At 44.7% G+C, this 14,806-nt stretch overlaps 1 protein-coding gene across 2 annotated transcripts in view; it reads right to left on the minus strand.

Moving 5' to 3' along the window:
* Positions 1-10,990: 10,990 nt before the first annotated feature.
* LOC111843225 (protein kinase C alpha type-like) overlaps positions 10,991-14,806 on the minus strand; it is a 56,164-nt gene continuing 52,348 nt past the window's right edge. For both annotated transcript variants that reach the window (XM_072705043.1, XM_072705042.1), the window contains one exon: positions 10,991-14,375. In XM_072705043.1, the coding sequence (XP_072561144.1) occupies positions 14,211-14,375 (165 nt within the window). In that variant the 3' untranslated portion in view covers positions 10,991-14,210. The remainder of the gene's footprint in view (positions 14,376-14,806) is intronic.

Consider the following 14,806-nt stretch of genomic DNA (forward strand, 5'->3'; position numbering starts at 1 on the left):
CAGCTTTAACAAACTCAGATGGTTTTTTTTTTCAGAAAGCGCTCCAGAGGCAAGACTCAAACTCCACCTTCATCAATGCCAGCCAATGGGAAACAAACATGTAAATACTTGTCTGTGACAGACAAATAAGAGACGTAGGGAATTTAATAATGCCGGCTGAATATAAGTATGGGGACATTTCGGTGCGTAAAAGTGCAAGATTGTATTCGTGCTTTGCTCGGGGTAATGTCTTGGGAAGAGTTAAATGATGCCGCGCGCCTTGGAAACGGAACTGTATAATCGGTCCCCTACTGGTGTAAACATCTGGAAGCTGGTGTCTGTCCTACTGGTAAGAGCATCTGGGCCCGCCCATGCTGATGTCTGGCTCACCAATAGCCATGCTTAGCGTCCATCAAGCCGAAGGAAAACTTCAAGGCATAAAAATTCTCACGAAATGTTCCACTAAAGTCTGTAGACGTTCCTATACAAATCCAGATTTTCCTTTTTTTACTATAAATCAATGCCCGTCAACATGTGTTGCATACCATGCTTTAATAGTGTATACATGCAAATAAATATAAACTGCTTTCCAATGTCAGTTAAATATATTAGTGCAGGTAGTTTAAACGCACAGCTTCACATGGATGCCGGTATTCAACTCTGATTTCATAATGTCGAGATTCATTCATGCAGGTGCCCCCCCCTCCCCTCCCCTCCCCAAGACCGTTCCTGACCAGTCGATTGCTTTCTTTTCACTCAACTCTGTTGAGACCCCAGATCACGCTGTGTCACGCAACAGAGCTCGCGGCGACAGTAAGAGCTGCGCGTTTGCGGCAGCCGGCAGTCTGCTTGCGCCCGACCTTGGGCAAAGGCTGCCGATGGCAGCGCTACAGATTGGCATCATTCAGGGTGGGTGTCTCAGCGACTGACACGGAAATTAGCAAACTTTGCGCTCCCAGCAGCTTGGCGGCTGGCCTCTGCGGTGAACTTCAATCAAATCACTGTTGTTTGCAGCCTTAATTCAAAGTCTTCTCCTTTTGAAATATGACATGGGGGAAAAAAAAAATATGAAGATCATAGTTTGCGAAGGACTTCAGCAGTCTGCACTGCAGGGCCGCCCCGGGGGGTGTGTGTTTGGGACCAGACTTAAAGCGACTGTTTTTCTGAGAGGCCAAAATTAAATGTCCTGCTTAAATCACCCTGAAATAGCACAGCAATACCTGTGAGGATCCTGCAGGTATTTCATCCACCAACTCAGCCTGAGGTACATTGTACATCACAGCTTAATGGTCAAACTCATGTAAAACACAACCCCCCCCACAATTTTTATTGAACTCTTCTATCCATCACACCTCCACCTCAACGCTAGATACATCCTCCAAGCTGTCTGTCAGCTCTACACTTCACAGGCAATGTGGCTTACAGCTATTGCTAAAAATCTGCCCGTCTCTCCCTAAGGCAACCCGCGGGCACCGCCGAGCTCTATGAGAGGTCCGCAGAGATAACATGGCCAACTTATCACCAACGTTGGTCACAGTCAGACAATAATGGATACTGTGCCCCAAAGCAGCATTGTTGCTGGGTAGTGAAGGAGACGGGGCTTATAACCTGAGCCAAGAAAAAGCGGAGAAGGCTGCCGGTTCAAGGCCTGAACCGTGGAAATAGCCGAACAAATGAGCAATATGCAGAAAACCGAAACTGCGTGGAAAAAGTAGAAGCTTTTACGAAACACCACTGCTGCAGAGTAATGAAGAAGAGGACACGCAAATCGGAATCATTTTCCTCCTCTGACTCATCGATTTAGAAAGATTAATTACAAAATACAAGCGTCAAAGGCCGCTTGTCATGGCAGCCGTCCATTTCGTCTTCGCAGCAAATTGATTCAGGGGAGGAAACGTCGTTCTGCCAGCAGGGGGCATCTCAGGTTTGCTCTGTTACATCACGTTTCCAGCCGCCTGCTCACCTTGACTGCACTCTGTTCAAATGTCAGGTTGGCTCTAAGAAGGTTGGATTTGTGTTTTCTGGCACATTCCTGGTTTCTTTTTTAACTCTGAACTCTCCCACACATGCCCGAAAGGTTCCTTAATCGCTAATCGCAAGACAACACACTGTGGCAAGAACTATTAAACACGCGAGCGGCAAATGTGGGACTCCCTAGTGAAGTAATAATAGCAGATTGACTGAAATTACTTATCGTTATAGAGTGGACAAGCAATATCAGAGTCAGAGTGGCCATTTATAGAGAAATACTTAGGCAACACCGATGGGATTTGAAGCTTATTAGCAAAACCCACACAGCCACGCGTGTACGGATCTGCAGGGGGTTCCTCTGCAGTCAGGAGCTGATCTGATGAAGACGGGGTAGTTCAGCAGATAGGGGAGGAGTCACCTGGACCGGTGATCTTCTGGAGGAGGAGCTACACATGCTCACCTACACATGACCCAAGGAGGGCTCCTTCATTTTTGAGAAACGGTCACAGCTTTGGTGCGTGTCACTGGTGAGGCATGAATCCCCGTTTGCACCATTTCTTGGCCTCCCTCCCTGATGGTGACCCCCCCCCCCCCGTTTTGGCTGGCAGTGAGAAATGCATGCAGGGGGAGGCCAGCACAGGGTCCCCCCCAAGAACCCACTCAAATTACACATTATTGGTCAAGTAAAGAAACCAGTTTTTCTTGTTGTGGTTAAATTATAGCGCCAGTGGACCGTAGGTTGCAATTATCATATTCAGACCGACTTTGAACTCTTGAATCTTCGAAGTATGAAATGACTGATTTGGTAATTCTAGAGTTAAGGACTCCATCCAGTTTTCAAAAGCACCGTTGTTAATGAGTCCATGGGGGTGGGGGGGCAGGTTCTCTCAGACTCTGAGGCAGCGCACACTGTGCCAGGCTGCATTTCAGCGCTGCCCCTTTTTATGCCACCCCCTGACTCGCACTGATTCATCTCCCCGTCGCTGCAAACTCGTTCACTTCAGAGCTCAATCATGTGATGCTGGGTTTTTTCGGGACTGAATCATAGCGGATTTCATTATTCTCGGGCAATCTGGCGCATTCTGAAGACATCTCCATATCTTTGCCTTCTTTTCTTCCACGCTCCTTCGATTACGCGGTTTACGCTTCAGAGGAAGACCTCCGCGGCATCAGAGCGACGAGCCCGCAGGTACTCGTCACCAAACGCACACCGACAAGCACCCTGCCTTTTTCACAGTTTCCCCTTCCCTCTGTTTTATTTCCTCTTATCTCTCATTTCCGCCTCGGCGCCGAGACCCGACATCCTGCGGAATTAGGTCTCCCAGGGGCCTGAAGCATCACTGGGACTGGAAGACGAGCTAAAGAAAGACATCACAACTGGCATTAACAATCTGAAGTCTACAGTAATCTTTCCATCGACACGCAGCAGGTCGCACGGCCGTGGAGCGCATGGACTCGTAACCTGGAGGTTGCTGGGTCGAGTCCCAAAAGGGGACAGGCTGCAATACCCTGCAGCGATGTACTTAACCTAAATTTCTGTAGTTAGTCGCTTTGGTTTAGAGTCAGCTAACCAAATAAACGGAGGCTGAGTGAAAGCTTAAGATAAGCAGCTAGCTTTGGCTTCAGCTGATAGATACAGGCACTCAGTCTTCTATTTTTGTGAGAGCCAGTACAGAGGCACTGGTTACCATAGGGATGCCCAGGCTGCGCAAAGGTGGGGGCACACGGCACCGAGTGCAGGGAGGGTCATGAAGGTCACTTAAAATGGGAGCTAGGGACGCCTGTGAGGAACGTCCCACTATTCCCCCTTCCTCAGATAAGCCTGATTCTGTGAGCCAACACCCCCCCCCCCCCCAGCTGGCTTTATAGTTCAGAGCGAGACTTCACTGACACAGAGCAAATGTGTGTCACAGGACTCAATGCCAGATAAAATGTCCGCCCCCTGAATGCATTAGAATGAGGACAGGCATGGAGAGAGTCAGACCGGGAGGGATAAAGAGAGAGGCCATGGTGAATGAGAGAAGGGGATGAGTGACTGAAAGAAGGAGAGGGGAAGAAGGGATGGTGTCTGGTGGGGAAAGAATGGATGTACCTCGGGCAGGCCGCAGGAGCGGAAGCGGCCATGGGCCGGGGCTCTGTGTTGGGGGGGGGGGGGGGGTGGGCTTCCTCGACAAGGCGGCCAGAAGAGCAGGCAGTGAAGATTACGGCAAACGAGTAAGTGACACCCCGCCGGTCTGAGCAAGCAGGCGGAGGCAGCGAATGAGAATTCTGCCCAGGTGACGGTGACCTGTTTACGCTGCGCCTCGGACGACGCGGACGCCATTCTGGGCGCCGAGGAGGCTCTCTGACGACGTGTCAGACACGGAGACCATCCCTCAGAGGAGCAGTACAGCAGGGATAAGGCCCCAGGGCTGCTCCAGTACAACAACCAGTTTGGCTTTGTCATGTCTTCCTGTCTTCTTGGTTACGGCACACAGAACGGTAACCATCAAAGATCTCATGCGGGCCCTTGAACGAAGCTATGCTGTAGCCTGATTAGAAGAAGGGCACAGGAAATGACATCATGACCACATGTGTGTCAGCAGGCTCGGCATCTTCAAAACTAAACGCCGGATATGGGGGAGAATGAAGGTCCAGGTGTATCTGGGTCCAGCAATCAGCGACGTCCAGGTAGCTGAGTGTCTCACTCACTCACAATCACCCAGACGACCTCGCGCTCGGACTTTCATCACCGTTGTCATCATCGCTGCCGTCATCATCACCCTTTCGGTGGCACTAAATAAATCCTGCTCAGTCAAACAGATCGTTTCAGCTGCGAGTTTCTTTCTTTTTTTTTTGACTTGCTGCTGGTTACATTACACTTGCTGATTTGATGATGGGCTCTGCTCTTATGTGCCTTCTAACCGGCAGCGGTGAATGAGAGAGCTGTGTGCCGGTTTCACTTGCTGTCATGGTTACCAGCCACATGTAAATGCAAACATCTTTATACTCAAGAGGTCTGGATCAGCCTAAAATAAAAATTTAGTATCAATATTAAACAGCGGCAGGATTCTGCTGTTAATCTACGACGCACAGTTAAGTGACTAACCGGAAAATCTGCATTTGTTATAGCATTTACTTAAAAGAGCCTAGTGTACAGATTATAAAACCGTAACAGAACACGTTTTAAAATCTCCTTTTAAGAGCAGTCACATAGATTGTAGTCTTTCAAGATGAAGGTATTTGATCGTCTGGCTAAAAAAGAATTTAATCATTATGTGTGCTTAGGCATTACAGCCATCAAGACGTAGATTTCATAGGGGTAGTAACGATTCTAAATGAGTCTGCGCACGTACAGTACAGAACTTTGGCATCTTTTACAAAGTTATGGAAAAACGAGCTAAAGGGAGAGGCTGGTGCTTGAGGGAAAGAGCGCCACCTTATGGTAATAAGCGGCTACCCCGGAATTCTGTTTAATACGCGTACAGAGGACATTTTTCGCTTGGCTATAAAACACAAAGTTGATTATTCCTTATTAAATGTATATAATATATGCACACATATAATACCATTTTGTGTACTCTTAAATGTTCACCAAAGTGCACAATCCGAATATATATTGCGTTAACACCCGGCATCACACAGCAAATAAAATGATACATTACCAGAGAGTCTTTCTGGACAAATTAAAGATAAAAATTAAAAATTAACTTTACATAAAATAGATATATAGGAATGTAGACTTTAAGGTCAAATGCTTGAAAATGATCGTAAGGCAAATTATCGTTCCGCATTAATTCACGAAGACCTTTTTTTCATGACCTAAACATCGTGTTCAGAAGCAAAATTGAGAATATAGACACTTTCGACCATGCAAAAATGGTCAAAAAGCGCTCCAGAAGGTTTGCATTTAATCACATTGTCCATACAAAAAAATTATGAAAGAATACTAGGTCAAAGAGAAAGCATGAGATGTGCTCAAACTGAGTGTGGGTGGATGATACAGAACCGAACAATGGAATAGTGCGCCAAATTAAGAAAAGGCGTGACAATGGAAAGAAAATCAAACAATCGAACATAATGGGTTTTCGCCTCAGAAACGTTACTTACGCGCGAAAGCAACATGTTTATCTATTCCGGGATTTCAGCCACGTTCATTATCTAAACCCTTCAGAAAAGCTGAAATATGCTTATGTGACATACTTTCGCACATATAGCATACATATATACTTATGTCTTAAGATAATTACGTTCTGCTACAATAACTGACAATTTGCGCTCCAGAACCTTCCACAAAGGTTCAGTAATGGTTATACCTGGTGACTTGGGAGGGTCATGCATGGCGTTTGCCTTCTTCCTGGGGTTCGTGAACCTGACCTCGAATTTGTGCAATTGTGTATGAGGGGTTTTATCATCTCGGAATGCTGGAGGACCATGAGGGAACGATGTTTGCACCATAGGTTGTACCTGGTCCTGCAAAATGGCCTCATTTTCCTTGGCCATTACAGGACCATGCAGAGTTATCATTGCACCTAATGACTGCCACAGGATTTCAGCTCATGCAATTGTGGGTTCCCAGTAATGTGTACCAGCTTGAAAATACACATTGTGGATTGCAGACATTTCTCCAAACATAAACTCTTTCAGATATAGGGAAAAGGATGAAAGCTGACATAGAACATAATACAATGATTTGTAATCCTTACAGCATGCTATGCATCTTTGCACACTGGACTTACATATAACAGGGTTCAAAATGTTTCTGGAAACTGGGCGCAAATTTAGTTCCGAAGCCTTACTATGACGGCAGATGCAATAACAACAAAACTGCTCCATAAAAGAGTCGTGATTCTATTTATTTGACAACACAACACATCCTCTTTATGTGTACAGCCTAACAACCAAAGACATACAAGGATCATAACACACATCAAATCAATTTGCAGACTGCAGTGACTGATGTAACAGCACTGGGGTCCATGGCAGCTCCGTTAGCTGCCTCATGTTGGCCATCAGGCCTCTTCTTCAGCTGAAACACACTGCAGATTGCAGTGACTGATGTAACAGCACTGGAGTCCATGGCAGCTCCGCTAGCTGCCTCATGTTGGCCATCAGGCCTCTTCTTCAGCTGAAACACACTGCAGATTGCAGTGACTGATGTAACAGCACTGGGGTCCGTGGCAGCTCCGTTAGCTGCCTCATGTTGGCTATCAGGCCTCCTCTTCAGCGGAAACAAACTGCAGATTGCAGTGACTGATGTAGCAGCACTGGGGTCCGTGGCAGCTCCGTTAGCTGCCTCATGTTGGCTATCAGGCCTTGTCTTCAGCTGAAACAAACTGCAGATTGCAGTGACTGATGTAACAGCACTGGGGTCCGTGGCAGCTCCGCTAGCTGCCTCATGTTGGCTATCAGGCCTCTTCTTCAGCTGAAACACACTGCAGATTGACATTCCCTCCAAAATGCCTGCCTATTGTACTTGTCTTTGTCATAATAATTGAGGTATTTCCATTATTTTGTCCATATCGATTACCACATGAATATCAGATCAACATAAAAAGACAATTCTATATAAAAACAACATTAAAATGAAAGTCACCCATTTACCCAATAAAATACATACTTTGCTTGAAATTGTAACTGAGAATTGTAACTATGCATGTACCATTTGTATAATGGTTTAATTACATGCTGGAGTGAAGATACATTTTTGGACTGCATTAAGGAATCTCTGTGTTCTTCCAAAAAGAAGTGAGTTGTGAATCTTTCACAGAGTGCCTGGATGCCTCTGGAGGCTAGAAAAGAAAATGTTGAATCTGAAGCCTAGTTTACCCCATCACAAAATACATTTTATAAAACCTGTCTGTCGTTTGTTCTGACTCAATGGTACCAAACTAATTAAAGTTAATAAGAATGTTAAAATACGGGAGCTTCAAATGCCTGATAAGTAACAAGCAAACAGACCACTCTGGTATAGACCGTGTTTTTTTATTTGTTTATTTTTTTAAATGATGGTTTGCTCCAGGGTCAGCCAGACAGGCAGGTCTATTACGATATACTATGGTCTGGCACATCGCCATGGAGAACCCAACCCCCCCCCCCCGAACCCCTCCCCTTCAAATTTTCCAGATCCCACTCAAAATTCATTTCTGGCTACGGGCCTGATTATAGGTACACGATGCATATTTTCCCACTCTTTAGACACGAATGTTTTATTTATGCCGAGATTACTAAGACTAACCACAAGGGGGGGCTGTTTGACAGCACGTCACGGCAATCCGGCAGCTTGCGAACGTCACATTTCACGTCTTCTGACTCACATTTTACAGAAGTGTCTTTTCAGGTTGTTGTTGACACAGGCCTTGTGTAACTGCTCTCATGAATTAATGGGGGTGGGCATTATCAAATACATATAAGTGTCAGACAAGGTTGTTACCAGGGTTGCATGCTGTGGGTTGTAATATCAATGGAGTGAGCTACTCACCATGGTGAAGGTAAGTTTTGGGGGCAAGTATTACTTAAAATGCTGACAGAGCATCCTGTGGCCTTCTGGGTGTTTTATAGGCCTGACATTTTTGCTTGGAAAAGTATATTCTCTCATCTCTTGCAAGAAAGCAGAGATACATCAGCAATAACGTCAAACAGCTGAAGTGTGGTATGGGATTGACTCAGTCTTACTGGCCTTGATGGTACGGAAAGGTCAGGCGTTCTGCTATCATACTGATATATAATGCTGATGATGTCACGCGCGAATCTTCAAAACCTACCTTGACTGTCCTGCTGTACATGCTCACCCCAACAGCAGGGGGCGCTGCTAGACTAATCGGGAACGAACTCAAACGGTTGTCATAAATCAGCTGAAGAGATCCGTGGACACTTATGCCTTTTAAAATGTGAGCTCATCTCAACGTATCTCATGTGAAATTAACAAGGAAGAATTAAGGGTACTGCACAACTCATTTATATATTTATAAATTAACTTATTTTAAGTTAATTTAATTATTTAAATCATAAGCAAGATGTAACATTAAGAATTATTTAACGAAGTTATACTGAAAGACAGCAGTATAAGTGTTATTGCTGCATAATAATAATATAATAATAATAATTATTATTATAATTTCAGTGCCAATCCCACTACCAACCCCCACAATTTTTCACTGCAAGTTGGGGGACCATTTTCAGGGCCAGATGCAGTTTAAGGTCATACCCAGGACACTGAGGAGCGATTAATCCTGAGGAACATTCCGGACCCACTAACAAGTCATCCATTACTGGAGAACTCACAGTTAACGCAATAATAATAGATATAACTTTATTGATAGCAACGGGGAAATTCTTTTTTTCGCCCACCCCATCTTGCTCTCCGGGCCAGTGACAGCAGACCACTGATAGCGGCCCCCATGGAGCTGGGGTTAAGGGCCGCGCTCAAAGGCCCACAGACATGTGGCTACCCTGGGGAAGTCAGGCTGGAACCGGCGACCTTCCCGTCACAGGCACAGAGGCTTAGCCTTCGTAATTCGTACTGTTACATTTACAATTTGCTTTGTATTCCATTAACCATTTATATTCTGTGAGCTGACACCAGGAAGGACTATCAAGTAACATGCCTCAGCACCACAGCAAGTTCCAACACTCATCGACGGGAAGAACCACATCACTGGGCACCAGTAAACGGCTCCATGAACACGGGGCACCCTGCAGCTTCAGCTCTGCCATTCCCTGCTCTCCCATGACCAAGCCTGTTTGTTTCCTGACATCACTGGCCAACCAGCAGCCTCCAAAGCCTCCCAAGGAGGATGCCCCCAGTTCCTGTCTGGACTGCTAGCCTGGCCCCGCATCTGGGACACCGCGTTGAACCTTGTGTGTCATATTCTGACTGCCCACCAGAGGACCCCCCCCCCCACCAAACACTACATAAAACTTTACAAAAAGCTTTTTTTGTTTTTCTTCAAAAAAAAAAAAAAACCTTACCTTAGGAGAGTGATGGACAAAATATTAGCTTATGAACCATTTGCTGTATCTTTTGACCCCACTAGATGGTGCTCTTGGTTTGTTTGTGCCCTGTTTTAAACCAGGATTGCCATCTAGTGGGGTCAAAAAAATACAGCAAATGATTCATGAGGCTTCATTTTGTTCATCACTACATATGCACAACATATAAATTCTACAACTCAACTGAATCCATATGTGATTAAATACCTTGGAGAGCGTTAAAATACTTCTGAAAGATTATAACAAATCATGTCTGAAACATTAAGCAGACAGCTATGAAACACAGCACCATATTAACCCAGTGCTATTTCCTTATCACCGACCCTGTCCAGGGAAAGCAGCTGAAAGATGAAAGGATTGATGGATGTATTTCAACAGACAGTTTGACTATGGCAATTTGTCATCTATTATGGGATGGGGGTAAAAAAAAAAAACAGACTTTCCGTATTTTTACCTTTTCTAACAAACTCAAACCCAGCATAGGCATTATTTAATGACATAAATGTCATGGTATTAGAGGACTTGCAAAGGACCATCTAGCAGTTTTAATGCATTTGGAGTGATGAGAGAACGTTCACCAATCCAAATGATCCCTGTGTGAACCTTCAAATATGAGTTTCCACCAAGCTAAGCCTACAGCTAGTATTGCTTAGTGCAGTCTGCGATAAAATCCGTTCCATATTGTAGCATCACATTAATTAACCTTCAGTCACCCTCCACCAACTAATAAAACTAATTCAGCCAAATCGAGAAGCAGGATCATCCCACTGCGTAGGTATTATGTCAAGATGGTCTAATTCTCATTTTCCTGGCAATATCATTTTGTCAGACATTTTGACAGTAAAAAGATCCTGGAATAGAGCGACGCCAGAACTGCTGCAGCTGAGCATCGAGGATCTGAGCATCATGCTGTTCACAGCTAATTCACTGGATCTCGTCCATCCAGTAGATGACAGCTCGTTTACTCCCACATGGATGGAGAGACGCTAAACCGCACAGCGCAGGACAAAAGGAAACGTCAAGACGATTCCACACGGAGGTTCAGTGAAAGCAGCCCGGACACAGCAAATTAAAACGTCATACCTTTATTCGTACACAGTATCCTTCATACTACAAACGACAAGGAACAAACAGGGAGCATAACATGCGAAATGAAGGAGTACAGTGAGTCAAACAGAAAGGCTGCTTTGATGCGAGCTGACAACAGTGAAAGTGCAGTGATGTGTGTTGGGGGGGGGGGGGTGTTTGACAGGGGGGCCAAGTAACCTCGCCCAAAACAGTTTGTACAAAAGTGTATACCTCGTGAGCGTATTGATAATTTCAAACTCAACGTCATTTGTTCGACAACCCTGGGCCAAATGAAGAACGCGGAGGCAGCCCGAATCTTGGTTCAGATTAGACCCAGAGGCCCACAGAGCCGTCCCAAAGAGTGCAGGCCTACCAAACCTGATATCTAACATTTTTGTGGAGGGACATGTCTTCTTCGAGATGACCTTAGTCGATCCTATGCATAGGTGTCTTAACATGGGGGGAAATTACATCAAGTGCAAAATTACATGTAAGAATCGCTCTGTGAGGGGCGCCCCAATGGTGTAAAATGCTCAGTGGGGTTGTCTAGGAAATCAACTGGGCACATTCCGGTCTGTCTAACTGCAGGAGCAACTGTCAGTTCACTGTCCCATTTTCCATCCAGGGTAGGACCTCTCATTCTAAAATATCAGAGCAAAATGACCCATTTGATGGAATAGAGGGTCAGTCATGCTTCGTGAAGCAAGCATGTGATTATAATGACATAATGATTTATTAGTGATAAAGAAAATCTACGCATCTCCTATTCCGTCCCCTATTATAAAATTACCTTTAAATATAATTCTCCTTAAACAAAATGTGATATATAATATAGTCTCTTTTGACTTTGTGAACAACTATAAACTAAGAGGACAGTGGAAAGTCAGATCAGGTTTCCTGGGAGTGATTAAGATGGCAGTACAGTGCTGGAGATTACTGTGACATTTCGACTTCACGCACCGAATATGACGCCCTTTAGCACTGCCAAAGGAAACGGTATCTAACACAGTCCTGGGTGCATTCAGAAAACACCATTAACACTGTCTGACGGTACAGAAGGAAAAGGCTGACATTTGTGTCTTAATGGTGACAAAGGCAATGGTCAGATCGTGCTGCATTGTACACAGACAAAAATACTGACATTATCAGCCATGTCTACGGCCCAGACTGTTCGGAGAGCTGGCTTTAGTTACATTAATGGTCCCACAGCTTATTCATGACATGAACATATGATGTCGAGGACAGCAGGAGACAGGATTGCTTCACCATCTACAACAACCCAACACATGACATTTTGTCCAAATTTTCGTTTAAGAGGGAACGCAAAAGATACCGTTATAAAAATCCCCCAAAAAATCCAGCAGTTTCTACACACCGATTTCGACAACCGGTTTTTTTTGTGGAATGTCTCCGCTCCCTTGAATATCGGGACCATCTATAGCCCCCTACAAACAGGATTTTGCTCAATGGAAATGGGTAGCGTGATTCCATACACATGACGGGAGTCAGCGCAAGTCCATCTTCAGCCAATAGGATGCAGAGCAAGCCCATCTTCAGCCAATAGGATGCAGAGAAAGCCCATCTTCAGCCAATAGGATGTAGCTTAAGCAAAATGTGTCCAAAAAAAGAGAAACTCCTCACCTCTTACCTGAACAACTGGATATCTGTAATGGGCCTATAGATCTTAGACTTAAATCACTCCAGATTGCAGTCAGGGTTCCCTCATCCTGAGTTTCCTTATATGGACAAGTTTCACTATGCAGCGTAATAAAAGCATGTTTAACTCGATATAAAAACTACAAATTGCAGGATCTCCTGAAACAACCTGTATGTACAAAATATTTAACAGTATTAACTGGTAACATGGAAAAGGGCATGAGAGATAAAGACAAACTTCATAAAAAAAAAAAAAAAATACCGAAAATAATGAATCACAACATTTTTCCGCTTAACATTTTAAAAACAGGATTTTCATAAATAGAACACAATATTGAGTAAAATGATGCGATGGCTGGCTTGTTTTAAGTTAAGTGTCATTCATGCCAGGAGGAATTGCGCATTAACTTGAAACACAAGCATGCAACAGGAACCTGCGTGGCAAACGCACAGATACTCCATAGGAACACCTCTGTTCATTTTCAACGAAGCAGCACATTTTCAAGGAAAAGGAGCTGATTTTTTTCAGTAATGCACAAACAAATGAATTCCTGCCCTTTTTTTTTTTATGCAACGCATGGAGTCTCATCCAGCGAGTCTCAGTGGAACATAAAATCATCGCAGCAGCAAACAGAACCCTAACAATACTAATAAACATATGTCAGCATACATATGCAGGATAAATAGAGCAAGATATGGGGGGGAGGGGGATTAACAGTGAAAAAAAATCAGGTTTGATACATAAAAAGAAATAAATTTGAAGTTAAATGATCGGTTTAAAAGGTTAGAATACTTTGTAGTATATTGGTAGGTATAACAATTAGAACCAATTGATTCCAGTACTTTAAAGGGTTCTGCTTAAATAAGTCCAACTCAATATGTGCATATGTGTGTGTGTGTGTGTGTGTGTGTGTGTGTGTGTGTGTGTGTGTGTGTGTGTGTGTGTGTGTGTGTGTGTGTGTGTGTGTGTGTGCTGTTGCACACACTAATGGAAGGGGTTTTGGAAACCTAAGCCTAAATGAGTACAAAGGACACGCTTGCTTCTGTCCTACAGGTGCACCATGCCAGGCAGACCAGTAGGTGTCACTACTCTACATGCTGAATAACCAAACCATCAGAGCTTTGGGCAGACGCAACACTGGAGGGGCAATTTTAAAACAAATAAATACTGAAGTCGCAGCTTCTGCTGATTCAAAACTAAAAAAAAAAAAACACGACAGGCGTGGAGACAATGAGAGAATCCCACCAGCGTGAGCGATGCCAAGTAGACGGATGGGTCACCAGCGATGCAATTGGTGGTGTTATTCAAACAGGCGGCGTGACAGACGTAACGGCAGCCATGTAATCAAGTACTGGCCACTAAGCAAAGATCTCAGGTGTCAGTTTTGTCCAAATAAGATGAAAAATGGAGGTACATTTTAATTCTGTACTTTTTCCAGCTTGACTTGATGACCTTTCCGAAACCAGATTTGGCCACAATGCACATTAATAGCTAGAGTTCTCTCTCACCACCTCTGGTCTAGATGTGTGCTGGATCAGAAGGACGTCAGAAGACACACCGGCCCTCATACCACGCTATGGAGAGATGGGTGGACGAACTGCGGGTTGACGTAGGAGAAGCCGGCAAACTCGCTCTGGTCGATGTTAGAGATGACCACCTGGTCTGGTGGGGTCAGGACAGGCTGGGTGCGAGTGAAGAACCTGTCAAAGTTCTCCGCTCCTCTGCCGCACTGCAGAGGGAAAGGAGAGGTACCATCAACCAGAGGCAGCAGCAGCTTCCCGGGGAAGACAGGAAGCAGATCAGTCTGGACGTGGATCAGGGCAGAAGCACACTGGCCGACTAAATCAATCCACACCATCCATGATATATCCAGTTTTACTTTGCATCACTGAGTGTTGACCAAGAAGATTAAAACAATGAGCAGAATCTGATGTTTTTGTGTTTCCAGGGAGATCAATGGGCTATGCCTTTCATGGAGAGTAGCACTGACTACGAGTGATGGCCAAACAAAGCTTCATGAACCATTTGCTGTATTTTCTGACCCCACTAGATGGTGCTCTGTTCATAAGTGCTCCCAAAGCAACCCAAGAGCGCCAGCTAGTGGAGTCCGAAAATATAGCAAACGGTTCATGAGAATAATGGTAACTGCAGTTTTTGGCC

The sequence above is a fragment of the Paramormyrops kingsleyae genome, chromosome 22, assembly GCF_048594095.1.
Source record: "Paramormyrops kingsleyae isolate MSU_618 chromosome 22, PKINGS_0.4, whole genome shotgun sequence".
NCBI lineage: Eukaryota > Metazoa > Chordata > Actinopteri > Osteoglossiformes > Mormyridae > Paramormyrops > Paramormyrops kingsleyae.